This window comes from Epinephelus moara, chromosome 3 (genome assembly GCF_006386435.1).
Source record: "Epinephelus moara isolate mb chromosome 3, YSFRI_EMoa_1.0, whole genome shotgun sequence".
In the NCBI taxonomy this organism is placed as follows: Eukaryota; Metazoa; Chordata; class Actinopteri; order Perciformes; family Serranidae; genus Epinephelus; species Epinephelus moara.
The window spans coordinates 28,076,118-28,098,814 of NC_065508.1; the positions used below are offsets into that span (position 1 = coordinate 28,076,118).

The 22,697-nt window shown below is 42.6% G+C and overlaps 1 protein-coding gene across 3 annotated transcripts in view; it reads left to right on the forward strand.

The window, feature by feature from the left end:
* gria4b (glutamate receptor, ionotropic, AMPA 4b) overlaps positions 1 to 18,260 on the forward strand; it is a 181,091-nt gene extending 162,831 nt beyond the window's left edge. The window contains exons 12-16 of one of the 3 annotated variants that reach the window (XR_007569420.1): positions 3,248 to 3,446; positions 5,754 to 6,001; positions 10,494 to 10,608; positions 11,272 to 11,386; positions 13,814 to 13,951. Coding sequence is in view for 2 of the 3 variants with exons in the window: in XM_050037021.1 (XP_049892978.1) it covers positions 3,248 to 3,446; positions 5,754 to 6,001; positions 10,494 to 10,608; positions 13,814 to 13,951; positions 16,278 to 16,442 (865 nt within the window). In the remaining variant the exon portion in view is untranslated. Of the gene's footprint in view, positions 1 to 3,247; positions 3,447 to 5,753; positions 6,002 to 10,493; positions 10,609 to 11,271; positions 11,387 to 13,813; positions 13,952 to 16,277 lie in introns of those variants that run through there. The other 2 variants (XM_050037021.1, XM_050037030.1) reach the window with 2 other exon arrangements.
* The last annotated feature ends 4,437 nt before the right edge of the window (positions 18,261 to 22,697 follow it).

Sequence of the window (22,697 nt, forward strand, 5' to 3'; positions counted from 1 at the left end):
CTCTATTTAATTTGAGGCAGTTGCAGGAGAACCAGGATTTGACTTCCTGAAGGCAGTCAGACATGGAGGTAGGCAGAAAGGTGGAGGGAAGTAGGTTTGGTGGACAGATAGAGCTGGATGTCATCCGCATAGCAATGGAAGTGGATGTTAAATTTATGGAAGATGTAGCTGAGAGGAAGTAAGTAGATGATAAACAGAAGGGGACCCAAGACAGAACCTTTAGGTACACCGGGAGTGACTGGAAGTGGCTGGGATTTGAAAGTTCTGAGCTGGATAAATGTGTACAGTCAGAGAGATAGGATTTAAAGCAGTCCAGGGGTGTTAGTGATTCCAGGGGAGGCTTGTCTGTTAAGGAGGATGCCGTGGTTCCCTGGCAATGGATAATGCTCCCGGTACCACTCTGATATGTTGCCATGTTTGCTTGGCAACGACTCCCAGTATGTTTATTTTATTTATTTATTTAGTTAACCAATATTTATTCAGGTAAGTCCCATTGAGATCAACAATCTCTTTTACAAGGCAGACCTGGCCAAGTCGGCAGCATACAGAAGAGTTACAGCCGCTGCCTTGACCCCTCATACTCATGTGTTGCTTTCAGTTATACCTCATAGTCACTTCACACAAAGATACTACTGAGCTAATTTTTTGCCATCTCTGTAGTATTTCTGTAACTAAGCAACCAACCCATAGATGTATGATCTCTTTTTTCCAGTGAAGTTGCTTGCGTGGTGCATAGGGCAAAAAAAGTTTCTAGCTTCCGGGTTTACCTCCATGGTATTCGACTCACTGAATATGCGCAGAAGTGTTTCTCCCACTGGCCCCACCCACGAGTTCCCGCTCTGCTCATAGACTTTGTGTTTATGTTATGGATTTTTTTGAACACTTTTCTTGACCCTAAGGAAAGTTTTACAAATATAAAACCTCCATGGATCAAAAATTAAGAATAGAAAGAGTCATAATTGATCTTGTTTGCAGTTCGAAGTGTCCTGTGGACAGTTTTACAACATCTTATTTTTAATGGTGGTCTATGGGGAAAATGCGTCTTGGGCCACAGGGGATTTTTTGGCTGGGAATAATTGAAGGGAAAGGCTGAGCTGCTGTCCTGGGGTCCTGAAACAACTGTAAAGCGGACAATCTGCTTTCTGTTTACACTGACATGGGCACACCCAGTGTATGTGAATGGTCATGTGGTATGGGTTTTCAGACGTGTTACTGTAGTATGGACGAAGATTATTTCTGAAACGGTGCTGAAACTCATGCGTATGGAGATTGTTTTTGTTTTAAACGCTCTTTTCAAATGAAAATGTCTTAGTGTGGACGTGGCCTCTGTATTATCCCTGTGGTTGACTGGCGTCCTGTCCAGAGTGCACCCTGTCACTCACCTCATGTCAACTGGGATTCCCCTCGCAGTCCTCAAGGATAAGCGAGTATAGCTAAAGCATGGATGGATAAAAGCCTAATAATCGGCCCCTTCCATGAGAGTACCCTTTCTTATCACAACATATATGACGTAGAATCCATTGTGTAATACTATGATTAATTCAAGGTGAATAGAGATGAAAGAAAAACACTGATGTGGCCTGTAAATTACCCAAACTCTCAGCGCTAAGCTACAGCAGTGTGTCACTACAGATCAAAGTCAGTGGTATCAGCCAGCAAACACACAGCACAGAGGGATGGAGGGATGGCAAAGAGACACTCCTCCTCTTGTCCCATTATTACACTCCCACAATCCTCTGCTGCTCACATTGGGGGGGGGGGGGCAAGAAAGATGGAGACGGTGTGATAAAGAGAATGGAGGGATTTTGGCAGGTGGGAAAAGGAAATTAAGCAGCGGAGAAAGAGAGAGGATAGAACTCATCCACACGTCCTATCATGCACACCCTCCACCCATTCACTCATTATTTTACAGTTATAATTCTCTGTGCTCAAAAGCCACAGAAAATACTCAATCGTCTCGAGGAGAGGGAAAATGGAGTGTGGGGAGAAAAAGAGAGGGAAGTCATTTGTATTCAAATCCAGAGCTAATACGTCAAGTAAGTCTATTTCATGGGCAAAGCTTCCTGTGTGTGTGTGTGTGTGTGTGTGGAGACATGCTCTACTGCAGCACTTTCTCTATTGGAAGTCGCCTTAGCCGCTACAGGCACTTTCATCGGCACAGAGTGAGAAAACAGAGGTTTCCTCTCGGATTCTGTGGTTAGAGTGACGGTTCTGCCTGGGTCTGAATTGGCAGAACCTTCGTATTTGTTCAAATAAAGTGGTTCTTTCAAAAGGTTTGTAAGCAGTCATGGCTCTTCACGGTGTCATATGATTTACTGTATGTGGGAAAAGGATGCTGCCATCCTTTTTGAGAGGACAGGACATGGAGAACTCCTATGTATATTGGAAACAATGGAATATGGCCAGATTGCAATAAGACAAAGTGGAAATACCAGCCAAGAAAACACTGACTGTTGCAGATGCCTCTCACCTCCCCGTCTCATATCCCCATCTCTCTCCCTCTCTCCATCTGACAAGGAGGCCTGAGGGTTTTGTATCCTCTGCTGTTTGATTTGCACCGAGGGGAGATCTTGTTTGTTCTCCTCAATGCAGCATTTATGGTTTAAGATTCTCCTCACGACCTTCTGCTGCTCCTGAGCAACGGGCTATCTGTCTCCCCCGAGCGAACAAACAAGAAAAGAACAGTGCCGCCGCCACGCCGGCTGGGGGGGACCTGCAGCTCTTTTCATCCTACCAATAAACAAAAAGATGGTGGGGTGGGGAGGAGGAAGGAGAGGAGTAGCCAATCTTTCCGTTATCGAAGCCGGTCAACACAAGCATGTGGGATTTTTTTTTATGAGGCAATCTGCACTAATGAGGGGTAGCTTCAGCTCTGGAGGGTTTCTGTTGTCAGAGCTCCACCTTGTGGTGGTACAGCAGTAGTTTTGGTGTCCACAGAGGTGGCTAGTCTCTCCATGCTTCAGTCATATTCCATTCCTTCTAATTGTTTTCTCTGTCACTGTATTTCCAACACTGACTGACTGTTTTCTGTCCTCCTATCTTACCCCACTGATCCCTTTTTCTCCTCTCCTCCTTATTCTTATTTTACCACTCCAATAATCATTTTCCTGGCTCTACTTTCTGGCAATCCCCTTTTTGTTCCCATCTTCCCTCCTATTATTTTGCCATCCTCTGCCTTCTAATCCTTCCAAACTGTCCCCACGATATTCTCCCTCTTCCGCTCCCCTCCACCTCCCTCCTCTCCAAGATCGTTATCGGGCCGAATTGTCGGAGGAGTGTGGTGGTTCTTCACTCTCATCATCATCTCGTCCTACACGGCTAACCTGGCTGCCTTCCTCACTGTGGAGAGGATGGTTTCCCCCATAGAGAGCGCAGAGGACCTGGCCAAGCAGACAGACATCGCCTACGGCACATTGGACTCTGGCTCGACCAAAGAGTTCTTCAGGGTGAGTTGGTGTAAACAGGGGTTAAAGTGGTCGACAGGTAGGGGGAACCCATGCACATCTTTCACACACCAGAGAAAAGGCTGATCACGCACTCTTCAAAGTGTCAGCAGGAACACGAGGGAGCTTAGCAGGTCTCCATGGCAACCCTGTGTCCTAGAAATTAGAATTATGTAGTCAAAACTCGTTTAGTAGGATACGTTCAGGAGGAAATCTCTGCCCTTGGTGATGTTCAGTGTCAAAGGTTTTCCACGTGAAGGAAGTTATGCATTTCTGTACCACACGCAAGTTGTAAAGAGGTGGTGCGGTTGGATGTAAGAAGATAAGATAAGATAAAACTTTATTGATCCCACATTCAGGCGAAATTCTCACAGAGACAGGCTCAGAGGTAAAAGAGAGATAAAGTTCTGTTTTAGTGAGATAAATGGAAAATTGAATAAAAGAATATTAAAGAGGCTGGGGAGGTAACATTAAAACAGCTATATATAATATATACATTATAATATGAGGCACAGGTATGAATAATTATTATATACATAGTAATATAAAGTACATAATGTGTGTACACACTATACAATAATAATAATACAATACTTTGAAGTATATATAACAGAAATCAAATTGAATCCTACGATATGGTAAAAAAGTGAAATAACAATGTAGTAGTTCTTGTTTCAATGTACAACATTAAAGGAAAACTGCTGATTTTTTTTTTTTTTTTACCTGAACCCTGTTTACCATGTCCTTTAATCTCAAGTGTCACTGATTGGAACAACAATTTTTGAAATTGGTTCAGTGTTGAGTCACAGCGCTGCAGCCGCAGCAATAGTCGGGGCAATTGTGCACCGTCAGTGTACGTCCATTAAAAGTGCTTGTTTTTGCTACTGACAGGCTCAGACTGTGATTAAAAGTGTCTGACGACATTATGGAAAGTATTAAGGAGTATTAGGGCAAAACTAAGGAAAATAAATCTGGTATTTTGAGAATTTAGATAAAATATTACAGGAATAAAGTTGTAACTTCGAGAAAAGAAGTGTGAATATCACAAGAACAAAGCTGTGATTTAATGAGAATACAGTCATGCTGTTTCAAGAAAAAACTCATAATATTATAATAGAATAAAGTTGTAATGTTATGGGAAAAAGTCAGAGTATTACGTGATCATGACTTATATTTTTATAAGAAAAAAACGTACAAATAAATGCCAGACAGTCAGCTGACACAGCATGAAATACGACAAAGTCCCCATCAGTGAGAAAATGTGGTGGCTGAGTGGTTTATGCATTAATTTGCAATTTTTTTAAAGATTTTATTTTAATACATTTTTGCTCTCATTATATTACAACTTTTTCTTGAAATAGTATGACTTTATTCTCAATTTTTAATGTGGCCCAAATACTCAAATTTCATAGGAAAGGACCCTATAGAGAACATTCTTCTTTACCTTTCGCTTGATTCAGTCTGTTTATTATTGTCTTCCTGCAACAACTCAACTCACCAGACTTAATGACGAGACTTGGTTAGACACATAACAAACAGACGGATACAGTACAATATTAGCTTCCAAAATGCATTGGAGCAGAAATATAAAGTAAATGATCAAGTAAAATACAAGTACATCAAAATTTTACAAGGAGGAATCCTTCACCAGCAACATGACCTTTCAAATATCAGTTACTCACCATGTGTTACCTCGTATTCATGAAGAAAGTTTTGTTTTTCTTGCATGCCTCCATGGTGAACGAAGAATCCAAAAAATTAGAACATTTTTCATGAACTGAAGTCATTGGCGACCATCTTATACAACAGCAAAACTATATCAAAACACCAGCATGGAGAATAATCCAGGTCTCATTTATTCAGTTGTACAGTCGGTACTTAACAAACATTAGCATTTTTGCTAAAAAAATTACAATAAAGCAGAGTTCAAAGGCATGTCCAGGTTACCCAGTTGCACATGAGACTGTTTGTGGTTTCAGCTTACAAAAATAGACAGGTCTGCGTTGCAGCGATGTGTAGTTACATTTCTGGGGAGGTGCACGTCAGGCTATGGCATAGGTAGGTCAATGCCGTCAATTCACCGTGAATCCCACTTTAATGTGCTAACTTACAATCCACCATTGTGTATAGTTACATATTGCTGGTATATGTATTTAATATGAATTTGTTCTAGTAAACCAGTTATGTGAGCTTTTGAAATGAGACTCCATGTTTTCTCTGCCTGCTGTTGTATGCGGACATGCTGTCTCCATCTCCCCCCCCTCACACCACATCTGCCTTTGAACCTCCAACCCTCTCATAACCCCACAGCGGTCCAAAATCGCCGTCTACGAGAAGATGTGGGGATACATGAAGTCTGCTGAGCCCACGGTCTTCACCAAGACCACGGCTGAGGGCGTGGCACGGGTCCGCAAGTCCAAAGGGAAATACGCCTTCCTCTTGGAGTCCACCATGAATGAGTACACAGAACAACGCAAGCCATGCGACACAATGAAAGTGGGAGGAAACTTGGACTCCAAAGGCTACGGAGTAGCTACACCCAAGGGTTCACAGTTAAGGTGGGTGGAATAGTGTAACAATATGTTCTACGTGTTGTTATGGTATTCCACCTTCCCTGGTGTGCCGCCTTTTGTATCTTTATCTGTCTCCACTTACTTTGCTTGGTGTGGGTGGGTGGGGCAGTATATGTCTGTGGTAGAGGGCACAAGTAGTGGCTTTTTGTCATCCTTGTTTGTTGCATGCATGTGGGGGGAGTCACCGTGATCATGCAGGGGTGGTTATTTCATTTTTTCTTTCTTCACAGCTCTCCACATCAGGTAAATCTTTGTGCTTGTGCTTGCTGTTTGGGCAGAGATGTTGGAATGGCATGCTCGAAGGCTTGAGTAAACTTCTGAAAATGTCTAATTTAGAAAATACCATTTAGGATAATCTGCATTTATATATACAGATGTAATTAGCAGAGAGATGTTTCGCTAATGCTACTTCAGCTTTCCTTCATGGTTGACTGGTTCTTTCTTTTCAACTAAGTGACTGAAATAGTGTTTTGGGAGCCATTTGAATGCTCAGCCCTGGGTAACTCTGCCAGACTCTGTCACTGCCTCCTGCACATAGTGGAATTTACAGACCTGCCAGAGAATACAGTGTCATTACTGTGGGGAGTTGCACTTTCAATCCGCACACTCATCGATCAAAGCCCGCCGGCAAGGTCTCACTGAAGGGAGTGGATATATGTACTAAAGGCAAAATTTCACAGGTGTGTGCGTGCACACGTCTGCAAACCAGTGGAGATCAGCTACATGATTGCTTGCACTTTCATTTTCTCCTGCAGAGGTACAAGAAAATGTTAGAAAATGTCAGAGCAAGCCTTTTATAAAGGCTCTAAGCAACTCTGCTGTATAAATACATGAAGCATGGCTATCACTGATCGTATGTAATTAGTGGGTGCATTGAAAACAAGAGCCAAACATAAAGGTTTTTATTCTTCGTACAAGCAAAGTAATTTGTTCCAACTCCTCACAGGTGGTAAATCCAGCCCTGTTAGCTGTTTTCTGTAAATTCCTCTGCACATGAAGCCCAAAGTAGAGCAGAACAGCTGCTGGTTTGTTTTGCAGCCAGGCTGGTGCCAGTTTTTAGCCACTGCTTTGACCAGGAAGAGTCCCTGACAGATCACGGTAGTTCCCCCCTCCTCTTCCAGGCCTCCATCTTTGTTTTTTGGGGGATTATCATCTTCTGTCAGTCACTTGTCCGGATACCAGCGAGGAAACACACCAGCAACATGGAGAGCAGGTGACATGGTTGGTCAAGGCTGTTATTTTCACATGGCTCCGCAAACATCGCCAAGCTAAAACTGAAATATCAGCTGTGTCGCTTTGTCTTTCTGATCCATTTCCATTTCTGACTGTTTTTTATTTTTCATAATGATGCAAATAAATTAAAAGGATCAAAACGCACGCTGAGGCAAATCTCTCTCTATCGTCAGACCTCACTACGGCAGCCTTCTAAAGGAGCCATGAAATTATAACGCAACACTTATTTTAAACGGCTTTTCAGAGACATTTTATGCAAGTCAATCATGATTTTCCAGAACAGCTTAATGCTCAGAAATCCTGTGAGCTTTGAATTGGCTGACGTACACACACCATATACATGTGTGAAACAGGTCCAAATTATTTGGAGGTGTCTGGTTCTCAACATGCTGGCTGGTGCAGATATTTTTTGGCTGGCGGTACCTACTGCCAACATCTTGTGCCAATATTTAATGTTTTAAGATGGACAATTTCCATGCCAAAAAAAGAAGAAAGAAAAAAAATGAATTACTCAGTTAATTATCCGTTAGGGTAGAAAAACATTATGTGACATGTACATATCTACATGCATAAATAAATTCAGGGTATTTGCTTCCTATAATCAGTAGTTCCCAACCTTTATGCTCAACAACAGTAACAGATTGCATTGGTATATCTATGAGTTCACAGCTGATGTTGGCTGCTGTAGATGATTCATTCGAGTGGCTTTTACAGTGCCTGATCAATACAGGAATGTTGCGTTGTTATGCCGCCTCACCGTGCTGTGTAAAAGGTATGATCGCAGAATGGGGTGACAGAGTCATCTTACCTTTAAACCACCACGGGAGGTAGTAACAGTACTGAAACGTGTCTGTATTAACCGGACAGCTGGTAGGACGGGACCATGAGCAGGTTGGGTGTTTTGACGACATATTATGTGCGTGACCCACTGCAAGAGATTTAAAAGTAGCTGGTAGCTGGTAGCAGTTAGCGGCTAACTCAAAGAAGAACAGCAGCTGTAAATGTACATGACTTGGGAAAACAATGAGATCTGGGAGTTCCTTACCCTCCGAGCAGAGGGCGAGATCAGCTGCCACATAACAGAGGCGGTACATTGTTGTGATTGTTATTGACATGTCAGTGCTATTTTTATTATTTATAAAGCACTGACATGTTATATGTTACACTAGAGGCCGACGCTGTTGTGTTACACGTCATGCCCGTCACATCTGCTTTAATTCTGTAATGCCTGGCATGCTGTCTTAAATCACACACAGCAGCAGAATAATGCCGCTGTTGTTTGGTTCTGTGTGAAAATGCAAAGGAGGCGTAAAGAAGGGATGTTGTAGCAGCCCTACAGCGCGGCATCTTTGTTAAAAAGGCTTTGGTTAATTTTTGAGGCCTGAGGTGGTAAAACTACACAAACTTTGGTCACAAACCAAACTACTGAACAAATTGAAATTTTGACCAGATAATGGCGTTAAAGAATAAGGAAACAGTAAATGTCTCTTGCGCCAAACTATCAAGTATCGGTGCGATATGTCACTGGGTAATTTAAAATTTTGATTTGCTGGTGGTGCTAGATTTAAAAGTTGGTATTACCAAAGTCTCTGGGAATCATCCTCTGGGAACCATGAATGTTTGTTCAGTATTTGTCGAGATGTTTTCGTCCTATCTACAATGTTGTATTACCAGATATATAAAAAAAAAAAAGATAATTAAAAAAAAAATCTATGGAAAAAATATTTTTTTTATTCTTGATGGGATTCGTTGAGGAGAAACCTGTTTTGTTTTTTTGTCTTCTTCTTCTTCCCTATCTTGTTAATCTGTTGCTGGCAGATTCAGTGAGCTCCCATTTACATAGCCACAAATATTGCTGCTTTGTCACGCCCCTCGGCATATGATATTGACACCAAAGGCACCCTTTAACGTGTTTATGAGAGGAACTGGGCTTTCATCTAACTCCAGTGTAAACCCATCCGCGACAATACTTGACGCTGAGAGCAACTGATGTAGCATAAAGAGCAAGACGGTCCATATAGGGTGGGAGGGGAGGTGGATTGGTCAAACAAAACTGGACTTTCACAAAGGAGACTGCTGTTCATCTCCTGTGTGAAACTAAAAGTCTGTTGTCAATATATGATCTTTTTCTAAACCTAACCAAATATTTTTTTGTTTTGATTTGTTTTTAAATTACAGGCACATATGACAACATGACATGACAGTATGGCCTCACAAAGAAAAACAAAGCAAAACAAAAACAAACAAAACAAAAGTTAGACTTACACAGACCAAAGTGGATGAAAGAGAGGACATGTACAAGTTAGTTGGATCAAAGTTAATAGTACCAGTAAAAAATAAATAAATAAATAAATAAATAACATTTATATGGCAGGTAGAGTGTAAATATAATTTTATATATTTCCACTCTTTACTAGAGCAAATTTTGTCCCATTTCATGTGATGTTGTGCTACTTTGCAATGGTTTGTAGCAATATCTTTTTCCAGAAATTGACATTGCACTGTATTTTTCAGGAAACTAAAATTCAACTTTTTTCTTGATTGAGCTTTAAATAGAAATATTTTACCCAACAGAATAATTGTGTTTATTATTTGGGGACAGTTTTCATCACAGGACCCCCAGTAAAATGTTTAAAGGTGTTAGTTCAATGGAAATGTTGAGAGGCCCCAGCAAGCCTTGGATATCAGTAGAAAAACAAATGCAACTGGTCTTCCTCTTGCTAATCAAGTTTAGTTTTTGTTTTTGTTGCCTAAACCTAACCACGACCATTTCTCAACATTAACCAATGTGTTTCAGCTGTGCGTCACATAAATACACTTGAGGGTGCCCTGTGTGTTGCAGTGAGATGCCAAGGAGCGTGACAAAACATTGGGATATCATGACCTGAGAATGGGAGCAGCTAGTGATAGCAAGCATAAGGTAATGCTAACGCTAAAACTCTGCTTCAGCGTTCTTTTTAATGTTTCAAGCTGATAAGTTTTAAAAGCTACGAACCAGTAAAAGCTTTCAAATATGTACATGACGGCTACATTGATATCAAATTAAAACGGCACATTAAAGTGGAGAGATTTGTGTTCAGCGTGTGTTCGGGTCCTGGGATTTAACCGTTTAGAGCATTAACGCACTTTTCCACCTTTGTCCCTCTCTTACTGCTACTCCCCCCTCCCCCCCTTCTCTTCCTTCCCTCCCAAATTGGACAGCATACTCACCCCCTCTCACCAAATATGTTTTATCGTTTTCAAGAAGTGCAGTTAACCTGGCAGTGTTAAAACTCAATGAGCAAGGCCTGTTGGACAAATTGAAAAACAAGTGGTGGTACGACAAAGGAGAGTGTGGCAGCGGAGGCGGTGGCGAGAAGGTTAGCCGCTATGTCGCTATGCCCATGTGACCTTGATGCGGGTAAAAGACAAATGTGTTTTGTTGGTAACAGGAGCATCTGCCGGGTCGACCCACACAGCTACCTCAAAGTGAAGAGGAAACGTTAAATCTGGAGAGGAGTGCGAGTACTGTCGAACCAAAAATATCCGCTGTTGTGCTTATGTAGGGATAAATTGGGAAAGTAAAACTATTTGGAAACTTAAAAAATATTGCTTATAAGAAGTAAAAGGACAAGACAGTCGCCTCATGTTGAGTGTTTAGCATACTACAAAGCATTGTTTGAGCCGATAGTTTTGGGTTGACAGTACTAGCCTCTGTGTTTGTTCTAAGAAAGGTCCCGGCAGTATGTGCCCGTTCCAGAAAAGCGATGCAGCCGGGGCCCCACTTATATATGTCTGTTAGCTCAGCCCCTGCCCCTTATTATCTCCCAATAAACCAAACCCTTCAAACAACTATCTCAACCAACGAGCAAAGAGACATGTAGCGTAAAGTGGGGCCCCTTCCCGGCTTCGTCACTTTGTGAAGAGTACTGAGCTGCTCTTGTTGGGCTTCTTCTGATTGAATAACATAAAATAACATGTCCTATGATGTTATTTATGTTATTTTCCCCACCCCACCCTTCCCCGTCCCCCGTGATTTGAAGAACGCCTGTAAACCTTGCCGTATTGAAACTGAGTGAAGCAGGAGTCTTAGACAAACTGAAAAACAAATGGTGGTACGATAAAGGGGAGTGTGGACCCAAGGACTCGGGAAGTAAGGTCAGTCTCCACCAGCCCGGGAGCCTCCCCTCCTCTCATTGTCTCTATGCACACTTGTCTAACGCTGGCAGTACTGTTCTGTTATTACAGCAGGCTGGCTGACATGGCGCGCACACACACACACACACACACACACACACACATATAACACTCTGAGAAAGAGCGAGTGACAGACATGCAGGTAGAGACTTAAGGCGTAGCCTGAGGGATACAGCATGACAGAAACAAGGCATGGTGCAGCGCTAACAGTTTTACAGCAGCTAAGCTATGTGTTGAAATGCAGATGAAGGCTCACACTCACACTGGTTGTCACCCAAGATGGTCCCAGGGCATGTTCAGACGTTACTGTATGTCCCACTAGATGTCAGTACTACTGTACGCCTCAGCTGTAGCAACACACACAAAACACGATGATGATGCACTGGAGCATGGAGTTAGCTGCCACATTTGAAGCAGCATGCACCTTCCACATCAGTCACGTCCCCTTAATCAGGTCCTTAAGTGCAGGACACACACACACACACGCCATCACCTGCAAATGAGACTAAACACGACAGGCAGGCTTTTTTACTGTCCATGTAATAGGATGAATGCCCCTTAAGGACGTAGGTGATTTATCGGAAGGGGGGTAAATGGCAGGGAGGAGCAGGAGTCAGTGCTCAGAGAGATCAGCTGCATACATTTGAATAAAAGGGGTTAAAAGGTGAATGTCAGAGCTGAGAGCGAAGGCAGCCTGTGGAAATATGGAGGGAAATTAAAGGGCTAGTTCATCCAAATGACCAAAACAGATTTCCTCATTTACCTAGTTACAGGTAGCAATGCAGATACTTTTAATTGCATTTTTAAATCGACAGCAACAACCCTTTTCAGGAACAATGGCCGACATTATGTATTCTTCATTCTACTTAACGTAGATCTGTTGTCCTCATTCGTGGACACTTTTTTGTGCCATCTAGTGGTAGTAAGAGCACAATACATAAAAACAAGATGGCAGCCATTTCTGCCAAGTCAGTCTGCAGCCAATCCCGACACAAAAGTGGACAAGGTCCAAAACCTGATCATATTTTATGGTTAAAACTTTTTTAATTATGATTAATAATGTTTTTAATGTTTGATATGGCAAAAAATTGACCAATTTTAGCAACAGTAACAACCTTATACACTGTTCATTAGTGAAAACTTGTGTGAAGACACTAAGACTTTATTATCGTCTTGTTTTAGGACATTGGGACTTCATTATCATCTCACTTTTGAGGACACTGGGGCTTAATTATCATTAACAGTGTTTAGTGTTTTATTCTTATCAGGTCCTACTGATCCCAAATAGCTAGGAGAAATTAAAAATGCATACTAAACAAAAGTTTGGGTCTCAGGAGGTTAAGGCCCCTTTACACTGCGTGAGTTTGGGCTGTCTGAGATGAAAGTTGACAATTGTGGAAGAAACGGGGGCCCAAGATAACACCATGAGACAACTTTACTGACAGCCATTGTGACCAAAGACGGTGTGACAAATTTGGGTGTTTCCACACAACAGGCTCGTTCAAGATGAACTTGACCTCAGGATGACATCAGTCAGCAGCAGTGGGGGGTGGTGGAAAAAAAGTTGTAGTCAAGTCGGACAGTTTCCAGCAGTTGTTGTGCCGTTACACAATAACGGTGGCCGGCAGTGAATCGTGCCGACTTAAAAAGACATTGAAAGACTTTTTCCGTCGGTATCTAACGCAGAAGTAACTGCCCAAGCAGCGGTGTTCGACAACTTCGGCATGAGACCATGTTGGTCATGAACGGGGACTGTAGCTGTTTATTTCCGCATGTAGAGTTGGGCATTTTAACATTGGGGTCTATTAGGATTGATTCACTTTCTGAGCCAGGCTCAAGTGGCCATTTGAGGAACTGCAGTTTTTAGCACTTCAGCGATGGCTTTATTTCTCAGCCTCTGAGATTATTCAAAGTAAATGGGCTGTTGTTTCTGGAAGGAAAAGTTGCTGTTGAATTTTTAAGGTGGTAGAGGCGAAAGTATCAAAGGTGCAGTTTGCAAATATAACCAAAACTATCTGCATGTCGAGCAGCACTAGGGATAAGTGAGAAAAAAATTCTGTTTCGTGATTTGGTTGAACTGACCCTTTAATTCAAAGAGACGACTGATTCCTCTGAAATACTTTATTGTAAGCAGAATGATGGTAGGAGATGATTGTTGCAAGCATGGCTACATACAGCCATGCAGCAGTAGCCTGACAGGATAGAGGAAGAGGAGTGATTAGTGTTGTGTGAGTGTGACCAGTTGTGTTTGTGTGTGTGCATGATGTGAAGTTGATGTGTAGTTTTTCCACATTGTCCTATCTGTGTATAAATGTTTAGTGTTTTGTATACACTCTGCTAAAACCAGCGCTGACTTTTGTTGTTTGCTCCTCTCCCCGCCGGCTACAGGACAAGTCGTCCCAGGCCCTCAGTCTGAGCAACGTGGCGGGGGTCTTCTACATCCTCGTCGGGGGCCTGGGCCTGGCCATGCTGGTGGCCCTCATCGAATTCTGCTACAAGTCGCGCAACGAGGCCAAGAGAATGAAGGTGGAGGCCCAGTCCCAACCCCAGTCCCAACACCCCCATTACCACCACCACTACTGCTACCCCTGCCAGAAAGGCAGCCCCCACCATAGCCCCGAGCCTAGCCAAAGCCAGAGCCCAAGGCCCAGCCCGGGCATCCACAACTTAGCCGAGTTTAGTGAGGTTTTCAATAGTTATGGCAGCGATGGGGAAGCTGATAAGATGTAGTTAGGGTTTTCCTAGAAGGTTCGCCCAAGCTTTGCCCCCCCATCCCCCCCGCTAGCTCCCTGCACAGAGACTGTAAGTGAAACCTACCATATCCCCGTGCTAGCTTTGCCATGCTGAGTGACTGTCGTGACCAGTGGCAAAAATGCTTCCCACTTCTCTGTCTTATCTGCTCACCGTGTGGTCATGTGACGTTCTGGTCTGCGTTTTCGAGCTTTTTCTCTCAGTGTGACAGGAAGCGATGAGTCATCCTCAGACATGACGTCGCCTCTGCTGCTTCGCAGCTTGTGTGGCTGCAGACGTTGGCCCTCATTTATCAAGCGAGCATACCGTGTGACCCATTTCCCTGCCAAAATATAAATGTATTACTCCTCCTAAATCTGGTGGGAAGATAATAATCCTGTCTGGTTTTTATAGGAATTCAGTGTTGATTAATGCCATGATTGATTGCCCTCATCAAAATTTGATTCAGTTTTTAAGTCATTAAGGATAAAATGTAGGAATGAAAATCAAGCTTACACAAATTAAGTAAGTCTAGTTTAATTGGCATGCAAAAAAATACATTCCTAAATGTATTACAGGTTAACACATGGCACTTAAATCTGACAGAATTTGAGTGTTACTATTCAGACCGGCAGCTGTGGACTCGTAGCATCTCAAGAGGTAGGAAAGGCGTGTTAAATGAGGACCAATGTCTTTACTTGTACACACACGTCTACCCTTGTGAGGACATTTCATCAAACTGCAGAACATTCGTCCATCTAGTGTCTAGTTTGACGCTCCAGTACCTTGTTTTCTTCATAAAGAATCAAAAGTTCTTGTGAGGGCCTAAACACACACACTCACACACACTTGAACCTGAGTAATACATGCTGTAGCTGAGGGATTTCACTGTCTCAGGTCTGTCAGTTACAATAGGCCATCAATGTACAGTCACAGAACAAATTTAATGAGGAACCAGCCCTGAGCAAACAGGAAGCCCCATATAATAAACCCCTGTTTTAACACTGTACATTGTCAGGCCAAAGTTAAGTGAAGTATCCCTCAATGCTGAGCTGACTTTATTAATGTGAGCTGTTTGCTCCGGATATTTCCCCCAGGTCCTCGACCATTAGACTCTCAGATATCTTTTCACACTCGGTGTGTATCTGTCCAACGTGGTTATGTGTCCCCCATCAGCACTTCAGCACAAACTCTTCATTAGCTTGACTGTTGCTTAGTCAGCTTCCCTGTCCCACTGCCTGCAACTATCACTCACTGTGTAATAACTCTGTCGCTAATGGATTTACATGTAGTATGGGGCTGGCTTGATACTGTACTGAATGGCTATGAAAGGTGTTCTGCTACACTAATGTATCTATATATTGAACTGTACAACTGTACTGTGATGTTTTTACACATAATGTTGAAGCAGATTGGAGTTTTAGTTCAATTCATCTTTCGTGGAAACAGAAGTAATCTCACTGATTAATGGACATGTTGAGTTGGGCAGACACAATGCTGGAGGAAATATAAACATTTCATACATTTTGGCATTATGTTACAGTAGTTAGCCTAGCTAGGCTAACTACTGTAACATAATACAGCCAGACTAGAGTTTGAGTCAGAAGCTGAAGTGCTGGGCTCCATAAAGTTTTCCTCTTTCACTTATCTCTTGCGTTTTTCACTGGGCCTAATGCAGAGTTCAGACTCTACGATATCAGCCCAATTATAGTCCGATGAGGCATTCTACGGAGTCGGCTTGGATTGTGAAAGACAATGAGTGCTGTAGACGACAACCCATTGTTTTACCTCGTGTAGTGTGTCATAGTACGCAACACCTGACACAGTGTCTGTGATGCTTCACAACGTCCCGACAGAAAGTCTAGCATGTTTGATTTTCTTTTTGTCGTTCACGACTGCTCCCGTCACAGCCGTCACTTTGACCAATAGGAACACAGAACGATCTGCTGCCGTGGACAGCTGTATAACAGCTGCCCAGTCTTTTATATACAGTGATGTGAAAAAGTGTTTGCCCCCTTCCTGATGTCATGAAGATGTCCTAAAACTCCAATCTGCAACTGTACAATTTTTCTTATTTTCACCTGCTCCGTGCACAAACCTGCCTCTTTATTTCTCTCCTCAGCTAACATTTACAGAAGCCATGAGGAACAAGGCTCGTCTGTCCATCACAGGCAGTGTTGGGGAGAACGGACGGGTGCTGACACCCGACTGTCCCAAGGCCGTCCACACCGGGCCTCCCCTCCGCCAGAGCTCCGGCCTCGCCCTCGTCTCCTCCGAGCTCCCGTGAAAACCAAAAACCTCTCAAGTGCCTTATTCCAATAACAAGAAAAAAAGACAATAATCACACCGCCCACGAAACTACCAGAAACTAACCACGAAGAAACAGGATTGACACACCCAACAGGTCACCTCCAGTGGGCGAGACGGGACCGACGGAGGCGCAAACAACAAATCCCACTGTTAGAGGTTATGGCTTGTTGCGGCTCGATGATTTCTCTCGGAAATCAGTGGAAACTAGAGGCAGAACAATCTCAATTTTTTTACCGTGTGGAAGCGTTTGAATCAAAGGGTCACGGGAATCTACTGGAGCCATTCAACCTTTACCGCTCCGGTGATGTGAAGAGGAACGAGGGGGAAGGAAGTGAATAATATCATGATATATGATAAAGATGACGACCAGAAAACTGTAAACTTGAAACTGAAAACTGTGCATTTTTTTTGGATTGCTGTGAATTGGCAAAAAAAACTGAACCACAATCAAGATTGTTTTCAAACTGAACAGTATTTGCTACACAGACATGAGCGGCGTTCAAGAGACAACAATCTCAGTAGATATCAGTGACACTGGGAGGGCTGTAGCCCAGTGCCGTGAAGATATGACGAAAAATATTTGTATTCATAATAACAAAAATGAAATCTATTGGTATTGAATATATGAGCAAACATAGGAAACTGTGAAAATAAGTAAATATGTATATTCCATGAAAAACAAAATGAAGACTTTAGCTGTACATAGGGACGACTGTGTAACATGCTTGCTTTTTAAACAGATGTACATAGCAGATACTGTAGTGGACAGACAGACAGTTCTTTTTTTGTAAATCATCTTTAAAGATTTTATTCATCGCAATAATGAAAAAGATGATGCCACTTGAAGGAGGAGACGTGTGGAAGGCAGTGTTAAAATTTGTTATGTGTTGAATACTTAACTGTATTATATAGGAACATTCAAACTCTAAATGTGAAGGGGTATCAACTGCCCAAATATTCTGATACCTGTTGCATACAAATTCATTAATATATTCAACGATGAATGTTAAGTAGCTCCACCCCCAATCCTTAAACCACACCCCTCACTGTGCAGACGTAGACCCAGAGAGTTGCTCATGAGTAGAGCTTTATAAATCAAGTTTCCGCAGTCAGAATATAACTATTTTTTTCATTCTTTGATCTATTTTTTGTACTGAGAAATTAAAAAGAAACTGTCTGTCTCCTGATTTTAAATGTCGACAGTCAAGTACTATCTGGGTAGATCTATTAGACCATTATGTGTGTGGAGACATGAGTCGAAAAAACCATGATGGGAAATTGAAAAATGCCATTTCTCTCTCACTATATGTTATTTTAAGTGTCTATTTCCAGTAAGACGTTTGAACCTGAGCTGATGAAGCCACTGTTTGTATGTTGAACAATGATCATAGAGCCCTTCCTTATTGAAACACTGTGGATCCTCCGGGGAGGCTGGACACTCTGTAGCAGAAATGTATTTACTCCAGTCTCGCTATGACTGAAGTGTCCTCATCTCTTTTTTTGGAATTTGGAAGGACAATCTGCCATAGGTTACAAGAAGACACATCTTCAGCAAACACCAGCCAACGACGGCGTTGGTTCTAAATGTTTTCATTTATTCCCGGTTCTCATCTGGTCCGTTCCCGTGCACATGCTGTGGCTGGACAGGGAAGTTTGCAGCGGAGAAACCAGCGGAAATATTTCAGGTCATGCTTTTTTTTGTCCTGCCATCTGTCTTTAGAGCTGAAGTGTAATATGGCGTCTTATTTTGGTTCACTTGTACATCTTTATTTTGATCTTTTTTAAGTAAAAACAAATTTCAAATTGCAATGTGCTGTGTCGTTATTTGAAGCATGGTTGATAGTTGTGTTTATGCCCTGCAAGCATGGGTGGATCCTGAGACAATGGCCCCCTGGGCACAGACGTCTCCTACACAGGTGCAAGACACGCACAGTGTTCTCAGAGTCAAGGATGCTTCCTTGGTTGGACGGGTCCTTCCAAGTCAGGTCCCACAAGACGCGAGGCAAGACTCCTTGCTAGTGTAAAATGAGATCTATTGTCGTGAGGATGTATCCAATAGATGGTCTTGTTTTTTTGTGTTCATTATTTTGGTGCAGCTTCTGCAGTGATGCAGATGCTGCACCGGTTCGTCGTGGTGAAGAGGGAACTGAGCTGGAAGGCAAAGCTTTCAATTTACTGGTCCATGTATGTCCCAACCCTCACCTATGGTCACAAACTCTGGGTAGTGACCGAATGAACGAGATCGCGAATACAAACGGTCGAAATGAGTTTCCTCAGAGGGGTGGCTGGGCTCAGCCTTAAGAGAAAGGGTATGGAGTTCAGACATCCAGAGGGAGCTCGGAGTAGAGCCGCTGCTCCTGCGTCGAAAGGGGTCAGTTGAGGTGGTTCAGGCACGTCCCACTGGTAAGAGGCCCTGGGGCAGACCCAGGACACACTGGAAGAATTACATATTTCATCTGGCCTGGGAACACCTTGGGGTCCCCCAGGAGGAGCTGGAAAGAGTTGCTGGGGAGAGGGACGTCTGGGGTGCTTTGCTTGGTCTGCTGCTGCTGTGACCCGGCTCCTGATAAACGGATGAAAATGGATGGATGGATTATTTTGCATCCACATAACTTAATATTAACTACATTCGTATATTGTTTACATATTTTATTTTGCTCTTTACGTTAACTTTGGAACTATTTAATATTCCGCACCTTACGTGAAGGTATTGATAGCTATGATTAAGTTTGGCAGTGTGACATTTATAAGATGTGAGATGCCACTATTGTTGTCGATGTTCAGTTGTCCTACGTTCTTTTTTCGGCCATTAAAGTGGAACAAGTTAAACAGAGAAGCTGTCCCTCTGCTCTTACTTCGCCCACGACCCTTTGATAGTTAATTCAGTAATTCGTAAGTTTCTAGGTAAGACAGGAGAGAGAAACCTGCCTTACACTAGCATTCAGTGAACACCCATTGGAACAGGCTAGCGAGTGTCCAGGTGTGTGTCATTTAAGAGGCCCAAAATTCAATTATGGGAAAAAAAATTGGGGTTACTTCATGCCTGCTGAGGATACATACATTCATCCTTGAAAATTCTCTAAAGGAAGGACTCGGTCCTCAGTAGAATTCAAAGGACCCTTGACATTGGAACAGTCCTTCGGTGGGATTCGATGACATAGCCTCCTTAAAATTAAGCAATTTAAGGATCTTTCCTTGACTCTGAGAAGCACCAACAGACTTTATAATGGTTTCACCTTTTGTTGTTGTTGTTGTTTTACATGTCTTTGTAGTGTCTGTGTGGTAATTTTGTCTCACCTTGTGGTAGCTTTGAGTCTATTTGTAATTGTCTTGTGTCTCTTTGAGATAACTCTGTGTCCTTTTTGGTCATTTTGTCGCTTTGTAATTATTTTGTGTCTCTTTTCAATTCCTTTGCATCTCTTTGTTGTCATTTTGAGTCTCTTCCCGGTGTTGATTTGAGTGACACTTTGCAGGTGAAGGGCAGGGGGGCCCTGCGCCTGTGTCTGATACGTCCGTTCAGTAATCCATCCAGGTCTGCAAGCAAAATATGCTGACTAGTGCCACATTGTATGAATATTTATTTTCCTTAGTGGATGAATCCAAATGTTTTGGCGACCCCTTGACCAAAGTCCCCAGACCCCCAAGGGCCACCAAAAGCCTCAGATCTGATGTGTCACAACTGCTTTGTAACAAAATTCTATGAATGCTAACTTTGTTGGGAAATATGTACCACTAAAGCACAATATGAACGGTCCTAAAGGAATGGTTTGATGTTTTTGGAAATACACTTATTCTCTTTCTTTCCTCAGGAAGTCTCCACTCACATCCAAGAAGAATTAAATTCTCAAATAGTGGACAGGGCCTTTATTTACCTCAACTGCAGGGGGTACCAGGCTTTTATTTTAAGCAGGCTTATATTAGAGAGAGGCTGTTATCTCTAGTCCCCTTTTATATTGCTGAATTTATTGAATTGAAGTCATGGCAATGTGTATTATTTTAAGTTAGCATACATGTTTTATAACAGGCATCTGGAGTTTAACTATCCTGGCTTATTTTCCACAGGCCTGTATTTGGGACTGGCCCTTGTTTGGGACTGGCCATTAATTGACTACCAGCCTGTCTTTGAGAAAATATGGTAGTCCAGCACATAACCCTCCTGTCAAAACATAAAATGTCACTCTTACAGTTGGGTTTGGGTTTAAACAGGTTAAACAAACAAGATATAACGTGAATAAGTTAGCTTTAAAGGGTCCTGGGTCCAGTGTTAATGGTAAGCTAAGCTAACTAGCAGTAAACATCAAAGTGTCAATCTTATTTGTAAATCTACGTAAGTTTCAAAAAGCAAATAAATCTACTTCCCAAAATGCTAAACTATTCTTTTGAAGTGTACTACTTTATTTTCTGATTTTGAGTCCCTATTTTGAAATTTAGCTTTAAGCCCTTTATATTTTCATCTAAAAGTGTGCATATCTGGTGCATATATGTAGATAAATTAGCATTTAATCAATTTACCACACATCAAATCTGAGCTCAGGTAGTACCAGGCATATACACCGATCAGCCAAAACATTAAAACCAGTGGTAGGTGAAGTGAGTAACATTGATCATTTTGTTATAATGCATTGTTCTGCTGGGAAACTTTGGTCATGGCATTCAGGTGGATGCCACCTGGCACCCTCCACCCTCCACCCTCCACCCACCCAAACACCACTGTGGGCCAAGTATAATGAGCCATGCCGCACCACAAAAGCTGCTCAGGAATGGCCTGTGGAACGTGACAAAAAGCTCAAGGTGTCGACCTGGCCTCCAAATCTCCCACACCCCAGTCTGATTGAGTGTCCTGGAAAGTGCTGGTACCCCACCTCACAACTGAAAGGTCTCAAATGATCCGAAGCCAGCACCCCAGTGCCAGACACCACAGGACACCTTCCAGAGGTCATGTGTCCATGCCTTGATATGTCAGAGACAAGTCCGATCCAGGGAGGCCCCACCGTGGATTAGGGGTACCTCTGAGGTACCAGCACGTCCCATGAATGCTTGATGAGATTTGGATCTGGGGAATTTGGATGCCAGGTCGACACCTTGAGCTTCTTTGCAATGTTACTCACCTCACCCACCACTCACTGGTTTTAATATTCTGGCTGATCGGTGTAAATGTACAAACTTGCTGAAAGAGTGAGAGGAATGGATGGGTTTTGAGGAGCCAAATTTCCCATTTGAGAAATATCAAAATATATCAGAAAGGGAAGATTCCCATGAAATGTATTCAGCAGGCTAACCCTTATACAAAGAATGAAGCCTTATAATCTAGAAGACATCTCGTTTCAATAGAGCCAGACGATGTAAAATAGTGACCACTGTGGCCACAAGTGGTAACTACAGGTTAAAGGCATATTGATATTTGTGTGTGATATTTGATGTGTTTACTTATGGTGCATTCGTTTTGTACTCAGAGGTTGGAAATTCCCAGTTCCCAGTCGGAAGTTTAAACTTGAACGCACCCTGATGTCGGATTTCCAACTCGGAAACTTGGAGCAACCACATCAACCCCGACTTACGAATTCAAAATGCATACATAGTGAGTAAACCATAGAGTAAACACTCTGCTAAAGTACTGTTTATAGCAATTTTATCTTATTTGTTTTACATTAGGTCAGCCTCATCTGCGGCTTTCATCAGTTGGAGTGCATGATGGTTTTGAAGATGTCTATACTCCGAAAGTGCAAGGGAAACAAAGGCTTTCTTGCAGGCGTCCATGTTTTTTTCCGACTTGTCCACCGTCGTCAACTAGAACGCAAAAACTGTTGTCAACTCGGAGGTGACGTCATTCCCACTTCCAACTTCCGACCTCTGAGTATAAAACGAACGCAGCATTAGAATGACATACTTTACTATGAGTTTTTTTTATCATATTTTGGACGACATACTGTACTATGACTTTTTTATCACCTTTTGGACGTCATGCTACACTATGGGCCCTATTTAGATGGTCTAAAGCGGACGACGGAGGGCGCATAATCCATGTCGCAAGTGACATTGCTATTTAGATGCAGGCGCAGTTGTCATTTTCACGCCCTGCGCCCTCGTCGTCTAACTAGCAAATGAACTTGCACTTCTCTGGGTGTGTTGGTCTAAAAATGAGGAGTGGTCAGGCGCAGTCATGGCGCGTTGCTAGTTAGATGACGTAAAAAACAAATGCGCCAGTGACCAACAAAAACCTGGTCTAAAGTCA